The 19959-nt window shown below is 35.6% G+C and overlaps 1 protein-coding gene across 13 annotated transcripts in view; it reads right to left on the bottom strand.

The window, feature by feature from the left end:
• LOC127845231 (mediator of RNA polymerase II transcription subunit 25-like) overlaps positions 1 to 18192 on the bottom strand; it is a 66518-nt gene extending 48326 nt beyond the window's left edge. For all 13 annotated transcript variants that reach the window (XM_052376044.1, XM_052376063.1, XM_052376057.1 and 10 more), the window contains exons 1-5: positions 18043 to 18192; positions 8878 to 8923; positions 8401 to 8525; positions 5552 to 5653; positions 5068 to 5188 (exon numbers count right to left, since the gene is read on the bottom strand). In XM_052376044.1, the coding sequence (XP_052232004.1) occupies positions 5068 to 5188; positions 5552 to 5653; positions 8401 to 8525; positions 8878 to 8923; positions 18043 to 18155 (507 nt within the window). In that variant the 5' untranslated portion in view covers positions 18156 to 18192. The remainder of the gene's footprint in view (positions 1 to 5067; positions 5189 to 5551; positions 5654 to 8400; positions 8526 to 8877; positions 8924 to 18042) is intronic.
• Between the last annotated feature and the right edge of the window lie 1767 nt (positions 18193 to 19959).

Below are 19959 nucleotides of genomic sequence, written 5' to 3'. Positions count from 1 at the left end.
GTTAGTTTACAAGCATAATGGTATGTAGTTACACTATTTTTTTAATCAAGTTGAAAATATCCCATTTAGAAAGAGTATTTGTTAAAAAAAATGTGTTTGATGCAATGTTAGTAGAGTTGAATATCTATAAATGTGTATGCGTGTGTATGCTTGTGTGTATGCGTATGTGTATTCGTGCGTATGCTTGTATGTATGCGTGTGTGTGTGTGTGTGTGTGCGTGTGCTTGTGTGTGTGATTGCGCGCTCATGTATGCGTGCGTATGTATGTGTGCGCGCGTGTGTGTGCGTGCGTGCGTGCGTGTATGCGTACGTGAGTGCTTGTTTGTGTTCGGTTTGTGTGTGTGCAAGCCATATATAATTGAAAAAAAGCAAAACAACAAACAGTTACAAAATATACACATTTAAACAGCAAAAAAGGGAACAAAAAGGGACGCGCAAAAGGAAGCGTTTTAAAAACTCATGCATATTATTTCATATCTCTTTAAAGAAATCATATACCTATCAAAAGTACGTGTTGTCAATATCCTATTTAGAGAGAATATTTATTAAAAAGAAATGTGTTAAATACAATGTTAGCAGAGTTGAATATTTATAAATGAGTATGCGTGTGTATGCGTGTGTGTGTGCGTATGTGTGTGTGTGTGCCTGTGTGTGTGTGTGTGTGCGTGTGCGTGCGTGCGTGCGTTCGTGCGTGTGTGTGCGTACGTGTGTGCGTACGTGTTTGCTGGTTTGTGTTCGGTTTTATGTGTTCAAGTCATACATAATTGAAAAAGCAAAACAACAAACAGTTACAAAATACACACATTTAAACAGCAAAAACGGAACAAAAGGTGTGCGTGTATGCGTACGTGTGTGCGTACGTGTTTGCTGGTTTGTGTTCGGTTTTATGTGTTCAAGCCATACATAATTGAAAAAGCAAAACAACAAACAGTTACAAAATATACACATTTAAACAGCAAAAACGGAACAAAAGGGACACGCATAAGGAAATGTTTTAAGTACTCATGCATATTATTTCATATCTAATTAAAAAATCATATACCCATCAAAAGTACATGTTATAAATATCCTATTTAGAAAGGGTATTTGTTAAAAAAGAATGTGTTAAATACAATGTTAGTTGAATATTTATAAATGTGTATGCGTGTGTATGCGTGTGTGTATGCGTGTGAGTATGTGCGTGTGTGCTTGTTTGTATACGATTTGTGTGTGTGTACAAGCCCTACATACTTATAAAAAGCAAAACAACAAACAGTTTAAAAATATACACATTTTAACAACAAACATAGAACAAATGTTGACACGCAGAAGGAAACGTTTTAAGTACGCATGCTTATTATTTTATATCTCTTTAAAAAGCATATACCAATCAAAAATACCCATTCAATTTTCATAAGGAAAAATTTCTTGCAATATAAGGTCTAGACACAATGTTATTATAGTTGAATATTTATAAATGTGATGGATCGTTTTCCCTCATTTAATGGTGTATTATACAATACTTAAGATTTAATTAGTAAAAATATTAGCACCTTATTATTATTTTATATCTCTTTAAAAAGCATATACCAATCAAAAAAACCCATTCAATTTTCATAAGGAAAAATTTCTTGCAATATAAGGTCTAGACACAATGTTATTATAGTTGAATATTTATAAATGTGATGGATCGTTTTCCCTCATTTAATGGTGTATTATACAAGACTTAAGATTTAATTAGTAAAAATATTAGCACCTTATTAAACAGATTTGAAGTAATGGAGTGCAAGGAATGCATCAAAATTAGTGAGTTTTAAGCGCGTATATAACATCTATAGCAGTAGCCCCATGTAAAATTGTATATCTTGGATCTTGGTGGTTTATGAGAGTTCACATATAAAAAGTTGATCTATTCGGTCAAGCTACATATTTTCTATATAGTGTATAAAAAGAACATTTGCCAAAGATAACTTTTCGGGCCACTATAATGTTTTAAAGCCATGTTCGTCTGTTTCGTGTGAAGACGCCAACAGAGAAGTAAGAGCACATACAAAGTAAAACGTTCACATATAAAAAGTTGATCTATTCGGTCAAGCTACATATTTTCTATATAGTGTATAAAAAGAACATTTGCCAAAGATAACTTTTCGGGCCACTATAATGTTTTTAAAGCCATGTTCGTCTGTTTCGTGTGAAGACGTCAACAGAAAAGTAAGAGCACATACAAAGTAAAACGTATGATGAAGACAGCAGTATCACTACACAGATAGGTAGTTTATTTTGTGTTACTGTTACCGGCCGACACCTTTCGTGCGTATGTCTAACTTGCAGTGGTATTTTTCTGAGGCCACGGTTTATCGAGCCATTCTTGATATTTCACAAACGACACAGTCTCTCGTCGATCGCTGCCCCGGTATCGCACGAAGAGTTTGCCCTCAAAAGACCATGCCCTTTCAATGAGATCTGGTTCTTTGAGTCTTAGCGACGCCAGAACCTCGGCGTTGAGCTTAGTTAGGTCTTCATTAATGAATAGACGAGAACCTTTGAGCATCTTAGCCTTTTTCATTATCTCAATCTTTGTTTGTCGCCTTAGGAATTTTACAATCACCGGCCTGCTTTTATTTTTCGCAAATTTTCCCAGACGATGAGCAACATCAATGTCTGTTGTTGCAATCGGCATTCCTAGCTTTTTGGTTAGAAGCGAGGCCATTTCATCTGCAACGGCAGCCGATGGCTGGTTTTCGGAGTCGCTAGGCAATCCCGCTATACGGATTGAATTTCTGCAGGCCATATTGTTCAAGATCATTGAGTTGTTCGGCGTGCTTTAGATTTGCATCAACTAGTTTCTGCTTAAGAATGTCTATTTCATTGTTTTTAGTTTTCACAAGTTTCTGCAGTGTTTCAATTTCTTTTGTTTGGTCAAATAAGTTGCCTTCAAGGATTTCTAAACGTTTTATAAGAGACCCAAGAAACTTATCTTTGACCTCTTCAAGTGTGTCTTTTATCAGGTTTTTAAGGATCGAAGTGTCACTTTTGGTGAGAACATTTGACAGTTTTGCGTTGATGTCCTCTAGATGTTTTTCTATACTGATAGAGTCGGATTTATCATCTGATTGTTTTCCTTTTAGATAATCAGCCATAGACTTCTGTTTAGGATTTTCTTGCTTTATCTTTTTTTTCTTTTTGCTCGCTGTTTTTGTTTGCTGGCTGTTTGGCGTTTCAAAAACCGGCGAGTCTACATAGCTGGTTTCGGCGGTGTTGCATTCACTTGCCGATGAAGAGTGGGGCCTTTTATTCATTTTTGTCATGGCAGTTTAATTTGTGTCGGTTTAAGCCTATAATTGTCAGTATTAATACGCCACAGAGTTAAAGCGTCCACAAGCGTCCACTGATATCTACGATTATGCGCGTTGCTCAAGCGTGACGAGTTAATCGGATATACCGGTTGACACTATCTTGCGGTTTACCGTTAAGTGTATCTATGTTAACCTATGTACACTGTCTTATTGGGTGGGCACCCCACCCGCTTGTTTAACAAACGCGGCAAACATATTTTCTTTTAAATAAAACGAATCTTCAATTTACTTCAAGGGTAACATACTTTTTTCTGTCCAGACGTTGTACACTTTCATATATCCATCCCGCGGAACATTTCACTCAGATCACAAACTTTGTTTTTATATAGTTTACATCTTCTAGAAAAGTATGTTTACAGAACGCAAGGCTACACTCCACTCCACTCATTTCTTACATCAATTTATTCTGTTTGTGCATATTCTTAAAATACCAAGTCAAGTGATTATTTTACAAAAACAAGCTAAAGAGATGTATACTTTACACAAATTCCATTAAATTTATACCATTAGAACCTGCAACAGTAGAACAATTATCAATTTTTTTTATATTTATTGATGGTGTTGTTGCTGTTTTCAAATAACAGACTGTGTTTATACATGTAGGACCAGGCACTTTATGTAAAGACATTTTTATTTAGCGGATACAATAATTTGTGTGCTAAATGTTCAATGTTATTTTGCGGCGCGCTTCACATTAAACCAACATCTATGGCAAAGAAAATTGTGGATTCTACTGAAAATCAAATTACATGTTAATCTTGAATTTAATAGTACACACAGAGCATTATAATGTGCTATTTGTGATTTCAAAGAATAATATATCAAATATAGAAGTTATTGGGGCTTTTTTTGTGCAATTTAAACTGAATTTTAGGTTCACAGAAAATTTCTCTGGGAACAACTTACCCATTTTCAGCTTTGGTTTTGAAGGGGCTGTCATATCACAAATTTTCAATTGTCTCTTGAGTACAATTATGTAGACTAATTTTGCAAATGTTTTAAATATTGATACTATAAAGACAACAACAAGTTCACATTTTAACAAGTGAAACTATAACATGCTTAACATTTCTATATAAGATACAATACATGTAGTTTCATACATAGCTCCCATTGTGATTTCCTAAGATTGTGAATTCCATTTGAGCTTATCTCTGGCAAACCGGCTTAATGCATGTGTGACAAGACTATTGTCAAGTAATATGGTCCCCTGCCAGTGAAACTCCACCATTGTCAGAATTTTTTTTTATTTGTTGCCATAGCAACCAGAATTTTTGACGTAGGAACAAAATGAAATGACGTGCATAATCTCCATATTGCCATCTATCTATGCTTCAAGTTTCATGAAAAAATATTAAGAACTTTTAAAGTTATCGCAAGATCCAGCAAAGTGTGACTGACTAACTAACATACTGACGGACACACAGAGCCCAAACCACAAGTCCCCTAGGGTTTCACCGGTAGGGGACCAATAGTATCATATCAGATTAGCCTGTGCAGTCCGCTATAAAGGATGACACTTTCTGCCTATACTGGATTTCATTAAAAAGGGACTTCCTATACAAAAAAATGTCCACAACAGCAGAAAGTGTTGACCCTGAGTCTAGGGACCATACTTTAAGCACATATTTTAAGCTCAATTTTCTGTGAGACCAGCTGATTGAAATAACTTTCATTCAATATGCACAAACTACCTTAAAATAAATTATGTCAAAACTTATTGCAGCAATACCTTGGCAAACATTTTTGCAAGTTGGTCGCTATAGTAACCAGTATATCTGCACCCCTCCATGCTAGGCAGGTGGTATGGTGGCGAGTTGCAGACTAAAATGCAGTGTCTTTCTGGTGCTAGCCTGGATACAAACATCAACAATCTATTAGGCTCATACATTCTGAATGCTTCAGTTTATTACAGTAAGTATTCAAAGCTCCTTGGCTAAAACTGTATTTACCAACATTTATACATACAAGTATATATGTTGCAAGTCTGCTCATTCTATTCATGTCATATAATTTACTATCGAAAAAATCTGCTATCATGTGTCCCAATTCTCCTATATTTATTAAACTGAATTCTTTTTTTCACATAATACAGACATTTTTTTGAGGGAAAATGTAAGGTTGAAATAAGGGGAACAAAATAGGAACATGAGCATATTTCAGCCCCAAATAAGAAATATGGTACAAAAAAACGGCCTGAATTTTATGGTTTGTACCTGTCATCATTTCTTTTTTCTTTGATATCATCAAACACATGCAGGGCTGTCCTCAGTCCCTCTGAAATATGGCTGTGACATTCCCCGCAGCCCCCTGTGAACCTGGCAAAACAGATTTGCATTTTGGGAAAATTGGGCTTAATCCATCTGGGTAAAGTGTTGTTCATTAATCAGGGTCTACACTTTCCGCAAAAAACTGGATTTTTGTTTAAAATAGATTTCCTTTACACAAACCATTCCCTATAAGCAGAAAGTATTATTTCTGATTAGCCTGTGCAAACGGTACAAGCTAATTAGCGATGTCACTTTACCAACATGCATTACAGTACCAGCTAATTAGCGATGTCACTTTACCAACATGCATTAAGTGCAAACAGTACCAGATAATTAGCGATGTCACTTTACCGACATGCATTAGGTGCAATCAGTACAAGCTAATTAGCGATGTCACTTTACCAACATGCATTACAGTACAAGCTAATTAGCGATGTCACTTTACCAACATGCATTACAGTACAAGCTAATTAGCGATGTCACTTTACCAACATGCATTACAGTACAAGCTAATTAGTGATGTCACTTTACCAACATGCATTACAGTACAAGCTAATTAGCGATGTCACTTTACCAACATGCATTAAGTGCAAACAGTACCAGCTAATTAGCGATGTCACTTTACCAACATGCATTAAGTGCAAACAGTACCAGCTAATAAGCGATGTCACTTTACCAACATGCATTAAGTGCAAACAGTACCAGCTAATTAGCGATGTCACTTTACCAACATGCATTACAGTACAAGCTAATTAGCGATGTCACTTTACCAACATGCATTACAGTACACACTAATTAGCGATGTCACTTTACCAACATGCATTACAGTACCAGCTAATTAGCGATGTCACTTTACCAACATGCATTACAGTACCAGCTAATTAGCGATGTCACTTTACCAACATGCATTACAGTACCAGCTAATTAGCGATGTCACTTTACCAACATGCATTACAGTACCAGCTAATTAGCGATGTCACTTTACCAACATGCATTACAGTACCAGCTAATTAGCAATGTCACTTTACCAACATGCATTACAGTACCAGCTAATTAGTGATGTCACTTTACCAACATGCATTACAGTACCAGCTAATTAGCAATGTCACTTTACCAACATGCATTACAGTACCAGCTAATTAGCAATGTCACTTTACCAACATGCATTACAGTACCAGCTAATTAGCGATGTCACTTTACCAACATGCATTACAGTACCAGCTAATTAGCAATGTCACTTTACCAACATGCATTACAGTACCAGCTAATTAGCGATGTCACTTTACCAACATGCATAACAGTACCAGCTAATTAGCGATGTCACTTTACCAACATGCATTACAGTACACGCTTATTAGCGATGTCACTTTACCAACATGCATTCAGTGCAGTTTTCCCAGAACGTGGCTCAAATAACAACTACAGAATTGTCCTGTTATGTTTTTATATAGTTCTTCTTTTTTCCACAATAATAAGAATAGTTAATGCTCTCTTTTATTTGCTTATTATAATAACACAAAGTCTGGCAAACAATAAAATGCCATTTAATGTACACTACAGGCATTAAAAAAAATCTTAGTGTTTTCATTATCACTTGATAATCACTAAATGTCTTCACTTAATCTTAAAATCCAGTTTATGAATGCAACATCTGATATAATTTTCCCTTTATAATTCCTCCATGACTCTTCTTTATAAATGCACTTTTTGCAGGCTTTCATTTGCAGGTGCAGTAGAAATGATTGATGCCTTTTTTCAAAGGCAAATTGTGAAAATCATGTAATACACTTACAGCAAAACCTCCAAGAAATTTGCCTCAACTCCGCTTTGACATCAAAGATGTTTGAAGTTAGACCAACACCATTATTTAACACTTGTAGATTAAAGATGTGTGGTTAAATAAATGACATATTGCCTTTACTCTACTCAATTTAACAGTTTTCATCAATAGCAGTGTTTTAATGGCTTTGTAAATTTAAATATGGCAAGGCAATTAAAAAGTTTGGTATGAAACATATATAAAGAACTGCTTAATAATATTAAGATGAATAAAACATACACTTATTTAGACACCCAGATTTTTTAAATTGAAAGTTTCCAGGCTGTAAAAGCTGTCAAAATGCTCAAATTTGACATTTGCCATCTAAAGATGACCTTGACAATGGAGTTAGGATGATGCAGCTGGTAAACACTTGAGGTAAATTATTTTTACAATTGCATGATAAATGTTGCAGTAACAGTCTATTCAAAAAGGTTGTATTGTTATTTGCTAAAAAATACTTTAACATCAAAAATAAATGTTTTCAATATTATATTTACTGGAACTAAGGTTCAACCCATAGAGTTGTACAGGGAAAATAAATTAATCTATTTGAAACCTTCAGTTGAGAATTGTTGGCGATCTCTGTTGAAAAAAAAATCTCTTTGACTAAGAATGGGATCAAATAATCGCCAAAATTGGACCAAAACACCACTGCACACTGTCTCAAAACAGTAAATATTTGTAATAAATTATTTTCCGATTGCATGTTAAATAATTGCGTTACAATTCCAACAAGCTGTTTAATGGCCTAATTTGTCTACTGACCTTTAAGTGTGACCTTGATCTTTGAGGTCAGAGATGGATGTTACACATTATATGTCTTCTTATGATTGAAGTCATTTATTTAAAAATTGCATGATGAATAACAGGCACAAACACACACACTCAACCGATGTTACTACCGTATGAAGTACATGTATTTCATATGTGGGATTGACAAAAAAAGCATTTAAAAAAACTGTTAAGGACTTACTTGACATGCTCCAACCAAGTCAAAAACTCGTGTGTACTGGTGGTTAAGTCTGAACATCGCGTGGCTGAGTCCGGGGCAATGTCCGCAGAGAAGTAGGTGACCAGGTTGTATAATGTGCAGCTGTACTGAGAGCCAAAACACTACACTATTAGTATTAGACTCTGTGATACATGACAAAGGCCTGTCAGACACGTTGCCTTACTTCAGTTACTTGTTTAGAAATTTGAGATTAAGTCAAAAATGTATACGATTTTTCTATGCAAATAAGATATTATTAGTAAATATTACCATGGTCAACATGTTATTATTGGAATAAAATAAAAGTTGCCTGAGAGAAAAAAAGTTTTATTAGAAATGCTTTTGCAAGATCTTAAAAACTGCCAAATTTTCTATTTGATTTGATCAGAAAATTAAATGCCAAAAGACCATTTACATAATTGTGTTTGCTCATTTATTTATCCGACTTCCACTACTTACGTCATGCCCATAATCAATGGGGTCTGGTGGTCCACCATTGAATTTCCTAAAATAAAAACAATACATTTGAAGAAGAAAGCATACAATGTACATGTATCAAGGAGATTGCTTGTATTGTTTAAGGACATACCGTTTCAGTCATTCCTAAGTCAATTGCTACTTAACCTGTTTTTTAGCCAATGTACATATCAAAACCTGTACAGGCATTTCCCAGGCGCTTTTAGCATAGCCGCCACGTGGTGCCTGGACTTCAAAATCAATTTCACCACAGCGGTTGTTTTTCTGGTCATACAGCCGCAACGCTTGAAAATTTCACAAGCAGTTGCAAGATCTGATCCAAAAGTTGTCTGCATTCGGCCTAAGACCAATTAAAACACGCGTGCGCTTATCAGCTACGTGTGCATAGGGGCTTACAAAACATGTGTGACTGGTTGTTTATTGGGTCAATTGTGGTGTGTTTCCTAATAATGGTAAACCAAGAGGGCCAAGAAAGCAATAGTTCGGTCACCTTTTTTAACAAGGCCTTGTTCATTGCTTAGTTGAAAATTCAGAACTCTAGAGCATATTAGATTGGTTCTCTTCTGTTTACTTTTGCAGTGTGCTCATATGATTAATTCTGATTGAGTACTGTCTATTTGCACGTTTTTTTTTGCATGCAAACATTTGCAAGTAATGCTAATTCTACATGTGTTTACAAGGTTTTTGTAAGACTTGGACCTCCTGACCAAGATTTTGACCCCACATGACCCAATGATAAACTTTGCATAGATATCATCAAGAACAAAATATGTGTTTGTCAGAAACACTACATATGTCCCCTTCTGCACCGCTTTGAAGATATATATTTGACCTTTGACCTTAAAGGATGACCTTGACCTTTCACCACTCAAAAAGTGCAGCTCCATGAGATACACATGCATGCCAAATATGAAGTTGCTATCTTCAATATTGCAAAAGTTATGGCAAAATGTTAAAGTTTGGGCAAACACACAAACCAACCAACCAACCAACAGACAGGGCAAAAACAATAATGTCCCCCACTATAGTGGTGGGGGACATAAAAATATCCTGGTCAAATATCATCATTATTGGACCAAAACTATGGCCTCAAGTATGTTTACAATGTATCATTGGGACAAATCTTCTGACCAAGTTTCATGAAGATTGGACAAGAAATGTGCCCTCTAGAGTATTTACAAGGTTTTTCAATAGCCAAATAAGGAAAACTGCCCTGCCCACTGACGGCCATGTTTTTCAACGGACTGGAACCACTTTTGAACTCAACCAAGATATCATTAAGACAAACATTTTGACAAAGTCACATGAAGATTGGACATGAAATTTGACTTCTACAGTGTTTACAAGGTTTTTCTTTTTTTTGGCCTAGTGACCTAGTTTTTGACCCAGCACGACCCAGTTTCAAACTCAACCGAGATTTCATTGGGACAAATCTTCTGACCATGTTTCATGAAGATTGGACAAGAAATGTGGCCTTAAGAGTGTTTACAAGGTTTCTCAACAGCCAAATAAGGAAAACTGCCCCGCCGACTGGCGGCCATGTTTTTCAACAGACCGGAACCACTTTTAAACTCAGCCAAGATATCATTAAGACAAACATTTTGTCAAAGTTACATGAAGATTGGACTTCAAATGTGACTTCTACAGTGTTTACAATGTTTTTCTTTTTTTGACCTAGTGACCTAGTTTTTGACCCGGCATGACCCTGTTTCGAACTCAACCGAGACATCATTAAGACAAAGCTTCTGACCAAGTTTCATGAAGATCGGACAAAAAAGTGGCCTCTAGAGTGTTTAAAAGGTTTCTCAATAGCCAAATAAGGAAAACTGCCCCACCCACTGGCAGCCATGTTTTTCAACGGACCGGAACCAGGTTTGAACTCAACCAAGACAAAGCTTCTGACCAAGTTTCATGAAGATCGGACAAGAAATCTAGCCTCTAGAGTGTTTACTAACAAATGTGGATGGACGTACAGACGACGGACCGATCACAAAAGCTCACCAGAGCAATCAGGTGAGCTAAAAATATATAAATTGTTCCCAATGCACAAAGCAAAATAGCAATTAAAGGTATGCTCAATGTGTTTGTTTGATTTAAACTGTTTACGACTTTTTCAGCGCTGTTTTAAACATAAAACAGAAACTTACGTCTGTTGCGGTTGTGCTTCATTTAAGAAATAATTACAATTAATTGTAGTCAAACGTCTCATTTGATTGCTAATTCCGCCAACTAAAAATGTCTTCCCACTATTTTCTCAACAGCAACTATAAATTACCAGCACCAACTTTTTATATTGTTCACATCCAATAGTTTCTTTGATATTTATGGAACATGCTATATACATTTGTACCTGCACAAATAATTTCCATTTATTCCATTCCAAGTTATTGTAAATAACAGAATTATAAGATCAAGGAAACCAACAGCCCCTGTGTCTGGGAAATCTGCAATAACTAATTTCTGGGTCAGTAATATTTATTGCCCATTCCTGTAAGAAAGTGCGATAAGTTAAAGTGTCAAGGATATTGCCAGTGTCAGATATTGAGACATCAAAACCACCACAGAGACCTACTCCCAGACCAAACTACTGGAGGCAAACCGCCTGGCTCAAACAACTATGGACAGTATGGAAGGACAGCTTTAAGAGATGAGATCTCTACAGAAGAGTTGTCCGGACCACAGCCGATAAGAATCTGTAATGGTAGATGAATCAGGAAACTCCTCAAGAAAACAAATTATTGAGGAATTTCCTGATTCATCTACCATTTTATACCTGTACTGAATAGTTTCAATACAAACACAGATCAACCTCCAGACAATACTTATCGAGTCTTTACGACGTAACATTTTTTCCCACAGGAAGTCTAACAGTTTTTTTTTATAATTATTTTAGTATTTTTTGTTTCTCTTGGTTTTCCCCAAAGAGTCATTACAAAAAGGAGAAGTTTTAGTCCACTGTCTCTGCCTTATTTAGCTGCTAATTGAAGGTCAGTGCAAAACAAACCACTGTTCGCAACTCTGTCGGCTTTTCCTTTGGAAACAATGTTATTTATTTTGAGTTCATTGAGTGTTTCAAGATTTTTTACACTTTTACATCGATATATGTACTTATCAATTGCTGATTCAACAGTACAGCTATGCTCTGAAAATTGATGGTCTGTATACACCAACAGTTGAACAGAACGTCTGCAAGCTTTGCACATCACCCAAAGCATTGTGGGTAGAATACTTTTCTTTGAGAAGATAACTCACAAGGTACACTTGGGAATATTTTTCAAGACCTTTGTGTTTTGCCTTAAATAAAGATAATGTCAGCTTTACCTAAAACATATACAAATTGTATTAATTCGGAGTCGCACTTTTAACATTTATTTAACTGCCCATCAATATAAACATGATCTATGACTCTTTGTCTCAATGGTACGGATGTTTCAGCTGAAGACTCAATTGTTACTGTCTCTGACACTAGTTCAATGTCTTCATCCATATTACGCATTGTATTAGAAACAATCGTGTCCGAAACTGTGTCATTATGTTGAACTTTGTCCGTTGTTGGTCTACAATCTGTCAACCAGGTCTTTTGGCGATCATATGACAAAACGCTTAGATTTAAACATTTTTGCGCTACTAATTTGCCTTTTCTGCGTGTCACGTAAAATATAAACTCAAGAAAATGTATATGGTTGAAGATCTAAAATCCGAATATGTAACAAGTACAAAAAAATATTGGGTTGTGATAATAGTGATGTGATGTTGCTATAAATATATCCTCAGTTCAATAAACTGCCTGCAACACCCCTAAAATATATGAAAGTGTTGCGTTTACACTAGCAAAGTAGTCTGCATCAGTTTGTAATTTATGTGGAAGTTTAATAAAGAGGACCGAAACAAATGATCGGAATAGGGATACATTTGCATTATTTCAGTTCAAGTAAGATTTTTAAATGCAATTATACTTGGTTTTCCTAATTTTATTCATGTCTGTATTTATTTTCATGCCTGGTAATGTTAGTGAAACAAAATACTCAGAGTGCATGCGTGTGACGTCACCACAAGAGCCGCATTCTAAATGTAAACAAAGTGATGGAAATGAGGCTACGCTTGATATGTGGGAATCGTACAGGAACCCTCAATCTATCAAATCTGCCGCCGAATTTCGGCGGCAGTCTCCCACCTAAAAATTTTTTTTTCCCCCATAAATAGATTGTTTCCCCCTCAGAAAATTAAAAATAAATGGCTGATTTATAGTTGAAAATTGACTCCAATATATCACTCTCTTTTAAATTGTGTTTTCTAATTGATTGTGAATCGGCAATGGCTCCAGAAAAATCTGAAGAGCATAATCCCAAAATAACATGTTTTAATCTGAGAATTTGCCGAGTTAAAATCAGTTTCAAGCTAGTATTTTACCCTTTTTTCACCCACTTTAATTTTCTGTTTAATCCGACATTCATAATCAAGTTTTAACCACAGTGTTTGCTTTCATTGTACATCACTTTAACACCTGTGTACTGCAATAAACAATAACTCCACTTGCCAAACATCACAGGTCATTTTGGGTGTTACCATTCTCTCTTGAATTTGCTTTGAACTGCCAAAACACACCAGTACACATGAAGGTGAATACAATTACACTGTTACTCCAATATAACGCGGATGACGGGGTCCAAGCCACGCAACAGCGTTTTAAACGGACAGTGTTATACGTTTTGAGCTTAATTATTTAAGGGGGCTATAAAAACAGGTATAGTATATCCTATAATATAGGTCCTTTGTATTGTCATACTGTGTTGTCATCCGCAAATACATGCATATTAACCGAATCGAACGATTACTAAATTGTATACATGTACATACCACTTTTCTAATGTGCACATTTATCCGATAATCCAATATAATAACATCACTTACGAAAAAATAATCTTAAACATTTATGACACCAAATATGTTTACGAATTTCATAAACAAATTCATATGCCTACGCCATTTTTCAGAAAAATAGTACAGTGCATTATGAGACACAGCATTCATTTGACGAGCAAATTTAAATTTAGATTGAATGCTGTTACTTTACATGTACAAAGAAATGTTTTATTGCGTCATACGCAGCATGTAAAAATCGTGCTTCCAATGGACTTTCTGATAACGGGCAAAAGTTTAAGTGAATCTCTGTTCACAATTACAATGCATTAGCATGTAAATAAATCGTCAGGATTTTTAAATTAATTTTTCGTATACGTATTGAAACATTAAACAAACACAAAGATCTTTTTATCTTTTTATTTATCAAGCATGTATAGCATATATAACAAGAGCACCGCCTTGCGGGTGCAGACCGCTCATCTATTTTCTTAGGGGGGGGGGGGGGGGGGGGAGGGGATTCTTGGGTGCGATGGTTGGACAGTATTTCAAAAATAAAATAACAAAAAATAAATATTTGTGTTTTCTAACCGTTTCAAAAAATAAAAATTGGGGGTGGGCGGGGGGGGGGTAGGGGGGGGGGGGGGGGGTAAAGTGTGAGTGTGTGGTGGTCATTTGTGAGATGATCTTAAAAATAAAATAAAAAAAATTAGGGGGTGGGAGGATTCGGGGGGCACGGGGGATGGTTTGGGTGGAGTCTATTGTGGTATGTCAGGTAAGAGTAGATTTGTCAAAGTACCAATCAAATCTAATCATAAATAAAGAAGTTATGGCAATTTTAGCAAAATTTAATAATTTGACCTTGAGAGTCAAGGTCATTCAAAGGTCAAGGTGAAATTCAACTTGCCAGGTACAGTACCTCATGATAGCATGAAAGTATTTGAAGTTTGAAAGCAATAGCCTTGATACTTTAGAAGTAAAGTGTATCAAAACACAAAATTTAACCATATATTCAAAGTTACTAAGTAAAAAAAGGGCCATAATTCCGTAAAAATGACAACCAGAGTTATGCAACTTGCCCTTTTACTGTACCCTTATGATAGTTTGCGAGTGTTCCAAGTATGAAAGCAATATCTATGATACTTTAGGGGTAAAGTGGACCAAAACACAAAACTTAACCAAAATTTTCAATTTTCTAAGTATAAAAAGGGCACATAATTCTGTCAAAATGCCAGTCAGAGTAACATAACTTTGCCTGCACAGTCCCCTTATGATAGTTAATAAGTGTACCAAGTTTGAATGCAATAGCATTGATACTTTCTGAGAAAAGTGGACCTAAACGCAAAACTTAACCGGACGCCGACGCTGACGCCAACGCCAAGGTGATGACAATAGCTCATATTTTTTTTCAAAAAATAGATGAGCTAAAAAATCCAGTTATGGTGGAAAGTATTATCCCTGATTAGCTTGTGCTTACTGTACAGGATAATCTGGGAGAACATTTTATGTACATGCATTATAGCCAATTGTCCAAAATGGAGACTTAAATAATCATACATGCCAGAATTTTATAGGTCCAAAGTGGGACATTCCATAAAAAATTGTCGGGACATTTGACCAAAAAGCAGGACACCTAAAACGATCTATCATTCCACCTTTACTGTAGGCAGAATAGTACTAACAAAAACTTTTGATACTTTTATTCAAGACATAAAACATCTGATATGAAGCATGAAATCTATAACATAACAATAACAGTTTTGTTAAATAAGACAATAGCAAACAACGAAGATAATATTTATCTTTTTAGATTACAAATCTGGAATATTACGACAACAATACTCATTTTATTACTTTCAATGGCAAACATTAACGCAACGGCGGCTATCCAGTACACTGAAAGTACGGGTTACAGTAAACTTACTTGTCAATTGTCGCGGCTTAATTGGAGTAGGGTCAAACTGTCATGCATAGCATCTGGTTGTTTTTAGCTAACTTGGAGTAGGGTCAAACTGTCATGCATAGCACCTCGTTGTTTTTATTACAATTACACCCACTTACACTAGACAGGTTGGGTATCACTTATTGGACTGTTTGTTGCGATTTTGGTATATTGCACATTCGGATTATCCCGCTATTTTGGAACTAAACATTGAATGTAAAAGACTCATTAATGAGGTAGAATTAATTTTACAAAACAATTGTTTTGTAAACGTTTCAAACAAAGACAAAAACAAACACATTGTCAACATTTATTTCATTAAAATACAACTATCGATAGCAATAAGGGACCACTATCTTGAAGACCACCATGGTGTAAATGCCTGATAAAATCAATAATTAGCCCATAAATCGCTGATATGGTGTCATAAACAACACTGGAGTCGTACACACGAGAAGTAGAATCGAATTGTTAATTGGGGGCAATAAAGGGATTAGCGGTGGTAAGTGTTAGCGAAACAGAGCTTGAGTAGCGAATTTTATTGGGAACCTATAGACCTTACATCGTTTTTTACAAATGTCGGGACAAATCGTCTCTGTCGGGACAAAGGGCCCAAAAGCAGGACTGTCCCGCCGAGATCGGGACGTCTGGCATGTATGTAAATAATAGTGACAATTTTTATGGCACTATTTTGTTAAGATGCATAATTTTGAATAAGTGACACAAACATTCGTTCGCACCTACCCTTGCCTGCTCTCCGGAATGTCGACAACAATCCCCATCGGAATTCATCAACAAAGAAGTGTAAAAACACAAACAAAGAAATGTCCGCAAGTTTATTCAAACAATTTATTTTTGACCAAAACTTCTTCTACCGCATCCATATCTACCAGTAGCGACTTCTTGTTGTTTCGACAATACCCCTCAGTCTGTACGATTATAGGGTGGTAGTTTTCTCGAAAAAAACATGGCGGCCATTTTGATTATTTATGATTACACAACATATTTTTTACCAATTTAGCAGCCAGGCTAGCGTTGTATCAATGTATAGCGCGCACCAGCATTTAAATTTGAATTTTGGAGGTAAAACACTGCGCGCTATACATGGAAACCTACGGTACACAACAGTTTAACACCAATTAGCTGTCGAGTGTCGTTTAACCTCTTATCGATTAAAATCAGTTAAACTGACAGATAAAGCAATCAAGCTGTGATCGCTGCCTTCTTTGAATTTTCTGAAAATACATGAAGTTGCATAACATGGATTTGAATCAGAAATGGAAGGTTGGAGAAAAAACGGGATCCAAGCACCCCCAGTGTTATATTGGACACAGCGTTATAACGGACCGCACTATATTGAAGTTACAGTGTATAACTGTAAATGTCACAAGTCAATACTGACCTATCTTAACAATCTTTGTGCGTTAGAAACAGTGTAAACTACTTGCTTTTAATTTAGAGGTAAAGATCCCTCATAATGTCAAAATGCATTACTATTAAAGCACATGCTTTCCATGAGAATGAATGACGTCATTTTGTACATGGGTCTAATTTGTGCATCCTTTCTTGCACAATAAAACTTGGCTTTTTTTGGGGGATTACAAATTTAATTATACGCATTTGAAAATACATGAAATAATGTTTTGTGTAAACCAATGAATAACATATGGATATAACACATACATCAATAAAGTAGTTAAATAGAGTGTTTTGAGATTGCCAAACTATGCTAAAACATGCATAAATTACCTGACAATTTATATCGCGCGCTGGATATATCATGGTCGCGATCTTTGGACCCCTTAAACCGCGATATATTGGAGTTGCAGTGTATGAATACAAGTTTAAGACAAACTTTGCATGCAACTGGACACAGTACTAGCTTGTTTTAGGAACTAAAAGGACATAATGGTGGACTTTTAAATAAGATTTCTGTTATATAGATTGAGTAAAAGTACCACCTTTCTGTTCCCTAAACAGTTGAACACAGTTGTGGTTTTTTGTTATAAAAATTCCCCCATTTACAAAAATTCCCCCACCTAAGGGCTGTGGACCCCTTCCCCCAAAGTAGTGTGAGGGCACTGTCATACGATATATCATTTAAAAAGTGACCTTAGAAGTTATGTTGCCAGAACAACAGTGGGAATGGGGTTTAACAAAATGCTTCAGATGTTTGGACTGCTTAAAGCACCTGTTGCGAAATTGCCAGACATGTCTTTGTTAAAATGGCATGACATTAAACAGAAGTTGCCACATAATTGTTAAAATCTACCTTTTTTATTCCAAACGGAATAAAAATTCGGAAACATAAACGTGAAAAACTGACAGTTCAACATGACACTTACGCTAATGTGGGCAAAATATAGTGGGTTTTTAATTCATCTATGTAAGCACCAAGATTTGCAGTTCCTTCAACAACAAAGACAACATCGACAGGTGGTTTATCTAAAATCACCATTTTCGCTTTTCAATTTATGTTTAAACCGGAAGTGCCTTAGAACGACTATTCATTTATGTATATACCAAAAAGTAGGACTTACTTATTTATCAAAGTTTCATTCAAGTCACAATATCTTATTCATATATTGCAGTTTTTTGCATACATGAGAATTTATTTAAACAAAAAACGCGTCAAGTTTAACAAAGTTAGAATATAAGTAGTAATATCTGATGCAAAGTTACGGGTTACATACAAGTATGATCCATACTGCACTTATAAAGGAGTATTCAAATCGCACATGATCTAAATTTGAGTCTGTAAGTATTTATAATTCTTCATAAGTTTCTTAGTTGATTGCATACAATATTTAACACGGAATGAAATGATATTTCACGTAGCTTATTATACTCAAATTCTTGTCATCGTTAATACCATTAAGAGTGAAATAATTTATGTTTGGAATCAGTGTAGTTATCCCCCGTAACGTATAGGAGATACATCACACATTTACATTATTAGGAAATCTTTCGAATGATACTCATTATTTGGTTACTATTTATCACTTCAAGTATTCAAGGATATACCTATTAAAAATGACTTTTATTATTTTGAAATGTTTTGGCGTGTATTATGCAAATATCTGATCGCCTTGACTAAATTAGTTACGTATGAAATAATGGTAGATATGGTTTAAAACGAGAACAAACCATCGACATTGTCTAAAATATTGAAATCTGTCAACTTTCTGTTTGTACGTTCGAAACACGGGTATCCCTCTCCAAAGTGTGATGATACCTTCACAGGCAACCTTTGGGATGTAGCTGGTGGCTATGATAGTAATGAGTGAAAACATCATTTTAAATGATACATAATCATATTATAACGAAAAATAAACTTTTCTGGAGAAAAAAATCACAATCAAATCAGGGTTTTCCCCCAGGCCATTTAAGCGCCCCTTGCCGGGGCGCTTGAATTTCGAAATCAGAGTTCCCGGGGCGCTTGAAATTTTCCGATCAGTGTATTTTTCAGTAAAAGAAAGTGGAGATTGTCCCAAAAAATCAAGGTTTCTCTATCAGTGTATCAATATTCCCTGTTTTAAAAGAGCACTCGGTACCTACTTTCACAAGTAATCGCCATAAACACTACATGGGGTAATGGATAATCCACTGATAAGAGAATAGCATGACGCGCGTATCGATTATTCTAGCCTTATTACGCAGTCATTTAAATGCTTACAAGGATGTATCTGGTAACTTTCCAGTCGTCAAACTATGAAGTTCATCGTCCAATCGGTTACGCGAATGCTTATGAGGGCGGGGTTAACTATCGACCATTATTGTTGATTGACGTCGGGCATGAAGTAAGAGTTTATCGCAGATTGATTAGCAAGAAGTTGTACCATTTACGTAATATAAAACCGGTAATTAGTACAGTACAGTACATTAAAGACGGTTTCGGGCATCATCATCACACCTTTTAACTGTAAACAAGTGTAAGCTATGACTCATAATTAATACGAGAAATTAATTGCAAGTGGTAAACAATTAATCATTATAGCGAGTAAGTTGTGCAAATGACTCCCGGTTACAATTATGTGATAACAATTTAATTCCAGTACATGTATATTTCATCATGTCCATTTATAGAACTGATTCACCTTGTTTTACTGACATTTATTCGACACGTAATGCGCTTTAACAAATTTTCGTTGAATTAATTACGCACACTTGTAAATGTTTCGTCCGATAATCGATAGTTAGAAGACTGATGATGGCAACCGGCCGTGATCCTCGTGGACAACGTGAATTTCATGCATAATTCC

This window comes from Dreissena polymorpha, chromosome 1 (assembly GCF_020536995.1).
Source record: "Dreissena polymorpha isolate Duluth1 chromosome 1, UMN_Dpol_1.0, whole genome shotgun sequence".
Classification (NCBI taxonomy): domain Eukaryota; kingdom Metazoa; phylum Mollusca; class Bivalvia; order Myida; family Dreissenidae; genus Dreissena; species Dreissena polymorpha.
The sequence above is the reverse complement of the archived record's forward strand: the minus strand, read 5'-3'. Positions and strand labels throughout refer to the sequence as shown.